This window comes from Arachis ipaensis, chromosome B03, assembly GCF_000816755.2.
Source record: "Arachis ipaensis cultivar K30076 chromosome B03, Araip1.1, whole genome shotgun sequence".
Taxonomy (NCBI): domain Eukaryota; kingdom Viridiplantae; phylum Streptophyta; class Magnoliopsida; order Fabales; family Fabaceae; genus Arachis; species Arachis ipaensis.
Genome location: NC_029787.2, coordinates 8,204,160 through 8,214,688, shown reverse-complemented (window position 1 = coordinate 8,214,688; position 10,529 = coordinate 8,204,160). Strand labels below are relative to the sequence as shown.

Here is a 10,529-nt window from a genome sequence, read left to right as displayed (position 1 = left end):
CATTAAATGTTTACTAGATTTGAATGAAAGTGGTGGCTAGAGACTTTCTCTTCGCCGTAATTGAAAGAATGCGCGTGAAGTAGTTGGAAGTTAATTAAGGTTGTGTTCCACTAGAGTGTTCTCTTCTTTTCATGCTTCAGTGATTCACCAAATATCGAACCCCTGATCTTTTGGATTTAGCGCTCTAATATCATGTCATGATACTACTCATTCTAAAAACTTCAACTGATGAAAAAAGGTAACACTAATAATTATATTTTTAATATTCTCTAAATCTCTATTGTAGACATTGTATAAATATTCCATTCTCATACTTTCTATATATATATATATATATATATATATATATAGATACATACACTCTTCCCCGAGTCCTCGGTATGCATCTCATTATTTCCATACAGATTAAACTAATCCTTATTATTCACATACATGCAATGGATTGCACCTTGTGTCTTGAGAAGAATTGGAAATATGATGTGTTTGTGAGTTTTAGAGGGGAGACTCGCTTCAATTTCACCGATCATCTTTATGCTGCTCTCCGCAGACACGGCATGGTTGCCTTTAGGGATGATACTAGGCTCCAGAAAGGAGGACCTATATCAGCAGGGCTTCTGCAATCTATTGAAGGATCACAGGTTCTGATTGTTGTCTTCTCTATCAACTATGCTTCTTCCACATGGTGCTTGCAAGAACTGGCAAAGATAGCTGATTACATGAACATACCGGGACACCGTGTTCTGCCTGTTTTTTGTGATGTGAGTCCATCTGAGGTGAGAAAGCAAAGTGGAAATTACGAAAAAGCCTTTGTGGAACACGAAGAAAGATTCAAAGAAGATGCGGAGATGATGGAGCAAGTGCGAAGATGGAGGGAGCGTCTCTTCTTTCTTTACAAATGATTATGGTCAAAAAAATTCATTCTTTTGAAATTATATTTAAAGATTCATTATAAACTTTTTATACTTGCATCAAATTATATGATGTGACATTAATAAAAATAATTACTTGTTATACATACATTTAAAAAAATAATTATAATTACACGACGTGTAAAATATTTAAATTAAAAAAAGATATTTAATAAAAATATTGTTATATTTTACTTTTGAATTTTGGAATCTTTAGTGTGTGTGACTGTGTAAGCACTAAGCACAACTCAAATTCTTTACGGGTTTACATGTAGTAGCAATAATTGAAGAAACGTGCGTCGAAAAGTATGTCTCCCTTTTCATCCGTTCAACGTGTTTTCATTCTGTTCAATTTTCACACAAATGACTAATTCACTATGAAGCCACTATATATTTATACACTCTTCCCTGAATACTCAAACTATTCCTTATAATTGCATATTTGCATTGCACACATACAATGGATTGCATGAGAATCCAAAGCCCCTTGTCTGTTGAGAAGAATTGGAAATATGATGTGTTTGTGAGTTTTAGAGGGGAGACTCGCTTCAATTTCACCGATCATCTTTATGCTGCTCTCCGCAGACACGGCATGGTTGCCTTCAGGGATGATACTAGGCTCCAGAAAGGAGGACCTATATCAGCAGGGCTTCTGCAATCTATTGAAGGATCACAGGTTCTGATTGTTGTCTTCTCTATCAACTATGCTTCTTCCACATGGTGCTTGCAAGAACTGGCAAAGATAGCTGATTACATGAACATACCGGGACACCGTGTTCTGCCTGTTTTTTGTGATGTGAGTCCATCTGAGGTGAGAAAGCAAAGTGGAAATTACGAAAAAGCCTTTGTGGAACACGAAGAAAGATTCAAAGAAGATGCGGAGATGATGGAGCAAGTGCGAAGATGGAGGGCAGCTCTAACACAAGTAGGCAGTCTCTCTGGCTGGGATCTCAAGGATAAGTGAGTTACCCCTTCCATCTTTTGCTATTCATTCCTTATTTCAAATCATTTCATCATCATCACTCTTAACATTAATTAACACATGTCACAGATTTTATTGAACAATTATGGTTAACTACACCTAAATCGCGCGGTATTAAAGTGTATAATTTTTTCATAAAATAATTTAGCCATCATACATTAAAGATTAATAAAAAGTCTATTTTTATTAAGTTATATATATGTGTGTGTGTGTCAATTTAACTGTTGTAAAATATATTTTTATTAAAAAATATGTAGATTTAGATCTTACATTCTTTATAATAATGGGGAAGAAACTAATATATGTAACGCTTTTTTTTGTTTTTGAATTCCTATTCTTTTATGAATAAACATAAAACTTTCACTTTTCAGATATATTATTTTCAATCTTCACATTTATTAATACAATTGGCTTTCAAATTTTATTATCATTATTATTGTTAAATGCTTCTAAATAAATTTGATATTTTCTTATATTGTTACAAATTAAATTTAGTATTAACATGATAATTTTTATATAAACTTAAAAAACTTAAGTGTAATCAGTTTACTTTAATACAGCTCTGATTTCTTATTTTATACAATTATCCATGATTTTATAAAACAAAATTTACTCAACAAATAGGACCTAAAATATCAGAATTTGACTCTTGATATATTGAAGAATTTAATGTAAGAAATTATTAAATTGATGATAAATTGGTTACATACATATATATAGATGCTATAGTTATTATGATATTCTAAATGTGATATATAGATAAATTGTTTTCTTTATATTGCTATATAAACTAAGTTTAGTGTTAACATGATAAATTCATAGACAATTTAAAAATTTAGATGTTATTAACTTGTTAAACTATGGTCTCTTCTGTTTAGAATATTACAATAGATATTATAAGTAGATGGATAATCTATATATATGTAGGCTTGTGCTGATTTATGTGAGAATTTTTTTTTTTCATGATGTGTTTAGGTCACAATCCGCTGAGATTGAAAAAATTGTGAAAGTGGTAACAAGCATAGTGAGTCCCAAACCATCATCAAGTCAATCTGATGATATAGTTGGGATGCATTCTCCTCTACAAGAATTAGAAAAGCTTCTACTTTTGTACTCAGACGATGATGTTCGAGTTCGAGTTGTAGGGATTTGTGGAATGGGCGGCATAGGAAAGTCAACTCTTGCCACCATTTTATATGAAAAAATCTCTCATCAATATGATGCTTCATGTTTTGTGGATGATGTAAGTAGAATTTACGGAGGTTATGGTCCACTTGGTGTACAAAAGCAACTTCTTTGTCAAGCTTTCATGGAAGAAAATTTTTCGACATTCAATCTTTCATTGGCAAATAATCTGATTCAAACTAGGTTACGGCATAGAAAGGTTCTGATAGTTCTTGATAATGTTGATGAGGGGATTCAATTGGAGAAGTTGGCTATAAAACGGGAAAGGCTCGGTAGAGGGAGTAGAATAATCATAGTTTCTAGAGATGAGCATATATTGAGAGAGTATGGAGCGGACGACGTTTACAAAGTTCCACTCTTAAATGATGAGAATACTCGCCAATTGTTTTGCAGAAAAGCTTTCAAATGTAATCACGTTGCAAAAGATTACGAAAGCCTCACAAATTCTGCCTTAAGATATGCTAATGGACTTCCATTAGCAATCAGAGTATTGGGCTCATTTTTGTTTGGGCGAAATGTGTCAGAGTGGAGTAGCGCATTGGTTAGATTGAAAGAAAAGCCAACAAAAGATATTCTGGATGTGCTACGAATCAGTTTTGATGCACTTGACGATATGGAAAAGAAAATATTTCTTGATATTGCTTGTTTTTTTTCAGATCATGGTGAAGAATACGTGAAAGATATTTTACGTATTCGAGGATTTCATCCTGAGATTGGTATAAAAATTCTCAATGATAAATCACTCATAACTCGACGAGAATCGTGGATAATTATGCACGATCTGTTGAGAGAGTTGGGTAGAAGTATTGTTCGAGAAAAATCACCATACGAACCAAGAAAGTGGAGCAGGTTATGGAATCAAAAGGATCTAAGCAATGTCTTGAGGGAAAACAAGGTAAAATACTTATTGAAATTGTTGTAGGTTGCCACTTTTATTTAGAATCTAAATAATTTTAAAAGCTCTAATATTTCAGATAGCAGAAAACCTTGAGCTTGAAGCCATAGTTCTGCGAGAATTTTGTAAAAGCAGGGAAGAGTTGCCAGTTGAAGCTTTATCACAAATGAGTAACCTGAAATTGCTTATACTTAGAGATAGAAATTTGAATTTCTCAGGATGCTTGCATTTTCTTTCTAATGAGTTGGGATATCTTGAATGGCAAAAATATCCTTGCACATCTTTGCCATCAAGCTTTCAGCCAAATAAACTCGTTAAACTAATCCTGTGCCATAGCAACATGAAAGAACTCTGGAAGGGAATAAAGGTATGGCAGATATCATTATTTTTGTTCGTGTTAATTTCATGATTAAATTATTTTCTTAACGTCTATAATTTAATCAAATTTATAATTAAATTTTTATAATTTAAAAATATTCAATTAAATTCTTATACCATCAAGGTAGAAGAATAAAATCTTAAGAAGAGAAAATTAATATAAAAATATAAAATTTTAATTAAATGTCAAGTTTTTATCCTTTCTCTCTTTCAGCTATTGAAATTCAGCACATAACATTTATTTTATGCTTATCTTATGCATTTTTAACCCTTTGTCTTAGGCACAATACTGTATATGAATAACAAAAATGTTGATAATATCCATTTGAATATAGTCACAAAAATATCTATCTAATTAATTATAATTTTTTATTAGAGAAAAAATTACAAAAAACTAATAGCAAAAATAATTACCTTTTAACTTATAAATGTAAGCAATTCGTTAATACTAGAATTAGACTTCACATTTTACAGAACTAAAATGAATTAATTTATATATAAAAGAATAAATCTCCTGTTCATATCCTGATCTAACGCAATGGTCAGGTTGAGTTAGGTCAAAAAGGTACAATTCAAAGAGTTGACTTTCACTGTTCACCCGACCTCCCAAAGAGATTGGATTCGACATAAGCTGGCAGATGACACTTATTTAAATAAGTAACTGCCTCCTAAAATCTCTCACCCATTTCTAGAAGAGATATCTCAACAACTCTAAGATAAAAGGGACGGTTATCCACCATCAGAAGTGGAACTACTTCAACAGTGATTATTGGTTCATCACCTATAAATACACTGACACGCTCAGGTAAAACTAAGTTCCAATATACTAAAAACCTGCTTACCCCCTTTGCTAACTTAGGCATCGAAGTGTCATTGTAGGTACCACCCCCCATTCTCTCACATACACAACTCGAATGGCGGTTCCCAGACATAAAGCAAGTCAGAGACCACCTTCCTCTAGCATTTGGGCCTCTCATTCAAGCCTAACCATCCGGTTCTAGGTAAGTCCCAAAATATTGGCGCCGTTGCCGGGGACCTGGAAGATGAACCCATAATGGCGGATGACCAGTACGAGGACAGACATATTGCATTAGAATCTGAGCAAGAGCATCAAGATGTAGTCAACAATGACAGAGTAATAATATCACTGCAAGGAGCAGAAAGACAACACGGCGAGGGCTTCTCAGGTGTTCAAGGCTCAAGAAGAATCTCCTCTGAGGTTCATCAGCCAGAGAAGGAGGGACAACCTCATTCTGCCGATCTCATGGGGCTGCTACACGGCTACCAAGGGAGGCTAGACCAGTTAGAACAAGAGCTGGAACGACAGCAAAAAGCGGAGAGAAACCTAAGGAGAGAAGTCGAGTGATGAAAAGAGCTTGAAGAAAAGCTCTCAAGGCTGGAATCCGACCTCAGAAATAAAGGTTCTCGTGCTGACCGAGAAGACACCCCATTGAGGGGAGAAGATCCATTCAGTGAAGATATCATGAGGGTTAAGGTTCCCAGAAACTTTAGAAGCCCTGACATGGATCTGTATGACGGAACTATTGACCCAAAGCACCACTTTAGCAACTTCAAAAGTCGGATGTATTTAGCTGACGCCTCAGATGCTACCCGCTGCAAAGCCTTCCCAATGACTTTGACAAAGGCGACGATGAAGTGGTTCGACAGCCTCCCCCACAGATCGGTCACCAGCTTTGACAACCTCTCGCGTAAGTTCCTTATGCGATTCTCAATCCAGAAAGATAAAGTCAAGCACGTGCCTAGCCTACTAGGAGTAAAACAGGAGGTCGGGGAACCCCTGAGGGACTACATGGAAAGGTTCAACAAAGCGTGCCTGGAAATTCAAGACTTGCCTACTGAAGTAGTGATAATAGGTCTTGTCAATGGACTTCGAGAAGGACCCTTCTCGCAGTCCATCTCAAAGAGACATCCGACTTCCTTGAGTGATGTACAAGAACGAGCTGATAAGTTCATCAATATGGAAGAAAACGCCAGGCTACGAGAACCCAGCTGACGACAAGGGCACCCCCATCAATCAAAAGAAAAAGAGAGAGAGCCCAAGAAAAGGAAGAAGTCGGGTCTGAGAAGCCCAGAAGGTATCATTCCTGCACTCCCCTACGAGTTTCCCTAGTCGACGTCTACAGGGAAATTTGTCATACTGAAAAGCTACCTCTCCCGCGACCAATCAAGAACAAAAAGGGGGGAGCCATAATGAATACTGTGAGTGCCATAAATTGTATGGTCACTCCACCAATGATTACTACGACCTAGAAAATGTGATAGAAAAGCTTGCCAGAGAAGGTCGGCTAGACGAATATCTCATGAAAATGTTAGACAATCACGGGAAAAGAAAAAGAGATGATGAAGATCACGGACGAAGAAGTCCGCCCCCACAAACCCCCGAACAATATATTCATATGATATCGGGAGGCTTTGCGGGAGGAGGGGTGACCAAATCATCTCAAAAGAGGCATTTGAAAGAAGTCTATCAAGTCAGAAATGAAGGACCTGACCTTCCAACTGTTTCCTTCACCAAGGAGGACGGACAAGGTATTGTGTCTGAGCATGACGACCCAGTAGTAATCACTATGATCCTCGCCAAAGCTCATCTACACAGAACTCTGGTGGACCAAGGGAGCTCGGCAGACATCCTGTTCAAACCAACATTCGACAAGTTGGGATTGGACGAGAAGGAGTTAAGAGCCTACCCTGACACTCTCTTTAGATTAGGGGACACTCCCATTAAACCACTGGGCTTCATTTCTCTACACACTACTTTTGGAAAGGGGGTGAAATCCAAGACCTTAAGCGTCGACTTCATCGTCGTCGATGTAGCTTCTGCCTATAACGCCTTAATAGGCAGAACAACTCTAAATCGGCTTGGAGCAGTGGTTTCTACCCCCCATCTTTGCATGAAGTTTCCAACACTGAAAGGGATCACCACCATCAGAGGAGATCAGAAGTTGGCGAGAAAGTGTTACAACGAAAGCCTTAACCTGAGAGGTAAAGGCAAACAAGTCAATACCATTGAACTCGGAGGAGTCCGAGTTAAAGAAGAGCTACGACCACAGCCTGGAAGAAAGACTGAAGAGGTGCAGATCGGGCAAGAGGTCAGAAAGAATACCAACTTAGGAGTTAGTCTAACGGAAGATCTGAAGCAGATGCTGACATAGCTCCTACAACAAAATTCTGATCTCTTTGCCTGGAAAGCTTCCAAAATGCCTGGGATAGATCTCGAACTCATGTCACATAGATTGGCTGTTCATCCAGGATCCCGACTTGTCCAACAAAGAAGACAAAAGCTAGGACCTGAGCGGCTCAAGTGGTCGAAGAGCAAGTACAAGCCCTACTGGAAGCAGGCTTTATCAGAGAAGTCAAGTACCCAGCCTGGCTGGCAAACGTGGTGCTAGTCAAGAAATAGAATGGCAAATAGAGGATGTGTGTCGACTACACAGACCTTAATAAGGCGTGTCCAAAAGACCCATATCCTCTACCAAATATTGATACCCTAGTGGACTCCAGCTCGGGGTATCAATACTTGTCATTCATGGACGCTTACTCGGGGTATAACCGAATCCCGATGTACAAGCCAGACCAAGAGAAGACGTCATTTATCACGCCCAGAGCAAATTATTCCTACGTGGTCATGCCATTTGGATTAAAAAATGCAGGGGCCACCTATCAAAGGCTGATTAATAAGGTATTTGCACCTCATTTGGGAGAGTTGATGGAGGTGTATGTAGACGACATGCTGGTGAAAACCAAGGATGATGCCGGCCTCCTGGACAACCTCTCGAAAGTCTTCGTCACCATAAAAGCACACGGGATGAGACTAAATCCCAATAAGTGCACATTTGCAGTGGAGGCAAAAAAATTTCTAGGATTTATGCTAACACAAAGGGGGATTGAAGCTAACCCCGACAAGTATAGAGCGGTCCTGGAAATGAAGAGCCTGACCTGCTTAAAGGAGGTCCAGGAGTTGAATGGCCGACTTGCAGCTTTATCCAGGTTCTTGGCAGGATCAGCATTAAGATCCTTACCACTTTTTTCTCTACTAAGAAAAGTATGCCAGTTCGAATGGACTTCTGAATGCGAGAGGGCATTCCAAGAGTTCAAAAGTTACCTGAGCCAATCTCTAATTCTTACCCGGCCAAAAGCGGGTGAAGAACTCGTGCTATACTTAGCTGTCACAGAGAAGGTCATGGCGTCAGTTTTAATACGAGAGGATGAGGTTGGACAGCATCCTGTCTACTTCACAAGCAAGGTGCTACAAGGCCCCGAACTAAAGTATCAAAAACTTGAGAAGTTTGCATATGCCTTGATAGTAGCATCTAGAAGGCTTCGGCCTTATTTTCAATCTCACACCATAAGAGTTCGGACGAACCAGCCCATGAAGCAAATTCTTCAGAAAGCAGATGTTGCGGGTAGAATGGTTCAATGGGCTATAGAGTTATCCGAGTTCGACTTGAAATATGAATATCGGACTGATATTAAAGCCCAATGCCTCACCGACTTCGTAGCCGAATACCCAGGTGATCAAGAGGAGACCTCCACGATCTGGGAGTTGTATGTGGATGGCTCCTCTAACAAAGTCAAAAGCGGTGCAGGCATAATACTGGCTATCCAGGAGGGAACTCAAATAGAAGTCTCCTTGAAATTTGAGTTTCCGGCCTCCAACAATCAAGCAGAATATGAAGCCCTGATTGCCGGACTGAAGTTAGCCAAAGAAGTCGGAGCAACCAAAGTCGTAGTCTTCAATGACTCTCAAGTCGTGACTTCTCAGATTAACGGAGAGTACCAGGCTGAAGACCCAAATATGAAAAGATACTTTGAAAAAACTATGGAGTATCTTAGGCGATTTCCTGAAACCGAGGTCAGACATATAACTTGGGAACTCAACAGCAGAGCAGACGCCATCTCCAAGTTGGCAAGTACCAAGCCTGGTGATAATAGAAGCCTAATCCAAGAAACTCTCCAAGAACCTTCAGTCACAAAGGCAAACACCAAGCTAGACGTCTTAGAAGTTTCCGGATTAGACCTCGGTTGGATGACTCCTCTGATCGAATACTTAAAATTTGACATCTTACCAGAGGAACAAAAAGAGGTCAAGAAGATTCGGAGGGAGGCACAGAACTACACATTGGTGAAAAGTGTCCTTTAGGAGGATCCGAGCTTCCAAGATCGTGGCACGCTTGTAATATGAAGAGATATTATAGCTAGAAGCAAACATCGCTCCCTGATGTACTCTTTTTCCCGACTCCATGGCTTTTTTCCAAAAAAGGGTTTTCCTGGAGGGGGTTTTAACGAGGCATCAAAGCGAGGGCTAGGGGCAGGATAATCATTCCCTTAGTAGCGAAAGCATCCTTATGAAACCACATTTCATTAGTAATAATATCTCTTTTCTCTATCTTTTATTTTTCTCTTTAAAGTTTTCATTTATCATTACTACGATACGCACCGACTTAAGCTCGAAAAAGCGCGAAAATCCATCGACCGACCTACGTGGTCGGCGAGATAAAGCGACGAGGTACAAGTCGGCTTAAAGAGGTTATAAAAGTCGATCATCACAAGCTCGAACATAATATAGCTAATGACTTAAAAGTCGGAAAGCCCGAACAGAATAAAATACATCGCAAAAATAACCTAACTTGCTCTTTCAGCACCTCGGTCCCCTCAACCACGGACTCCTCCAGATCCTGGTATCCCTCCCTAAGCTTTTCCAGTTCCTCCTTTAATTCTATTTTACCGAAAAAAAGGCGAACATAGTTCTCTTCGGCCTTCTCCTTTGAACCCTTAGCCATGGCACATTGACCCATCAACTTCTTCTCCCTCTCCCAAGCCTGGCCAAGCTCTTCCTTTAGCCTAGAATTCTCCTCTTGTAGCCTCCTCTCATCCTCTTGATACATGACAATCCTCCATTGGAGATCCTCCAAAGATTTTTGAGTAGTGCTCAAAGGAGTTTTGTCAAAAATATCAAGGAGGGAGGTGCAGACTCCGACAGTTTGAATTCCCCTTCGAATTAAAATGTTAAGATGATTTTAGATAGCAGCAGCATCCATAGCAATCTGGCTGTATGGAAGGATGTGCTTCCTAGTAAACTTCAGACCATCCAAATCGGCATCCCCAACACTAGAAGAACCAACTTCCATGGTCTTGAGTTTTTTCTTTTCAAGTTTCGAGG

At 38.9% G+C, this 10,529-nt stretch overlaps 2 protein-coding genes across 2 annotated transcripts in view; both read left to right on the top strand.

Moving 5' to 3' along the window:
- Positions 438–899, top strand: LOC107632267 (TMV resistance protein N-like). The gene has a single exon (XM_016335969.1). The coding sequence runs from the start codon at positions 438–440 to the stop codon at positions 897–899; it is 462 nt and encodes a 153-aa protein (XP_016191455.1).
- LOC107628790 (TMV resistance protein N) overlaps positions 1,223–10,529 on the top strand; it is a 24,861-nt gene continuing 15,554 nt past the window's right edge. The window contains exons 1-3 of the mRNA XM_021117998.1: positions 1,223–1,868; positions 2,866–3,970; positions 4,050–4,337. Coding sequence (XP_020973657.1) covers positions 1,369–1,868; positions 2,866–3,970; positions 4,050–4,337 — 1,893 coding nt within the window. The 5' untranslated portion in view covers positions 1,223–1,368. The remainder of the gene's footprint in view (positions 1,869–2,865; positions 3,971–4,049; positions 4,338–10,529) is intronic.

Bases quoted from the DNA above. Each gene is read 5' to 3' on its own strand.
- LOC107632267 (XM_016335969.1), top strand. From the start codon at position 438: ATGGATTGCACCTTGTGTCTTGAGAAGAATTGGAAATATGATGTGTTT.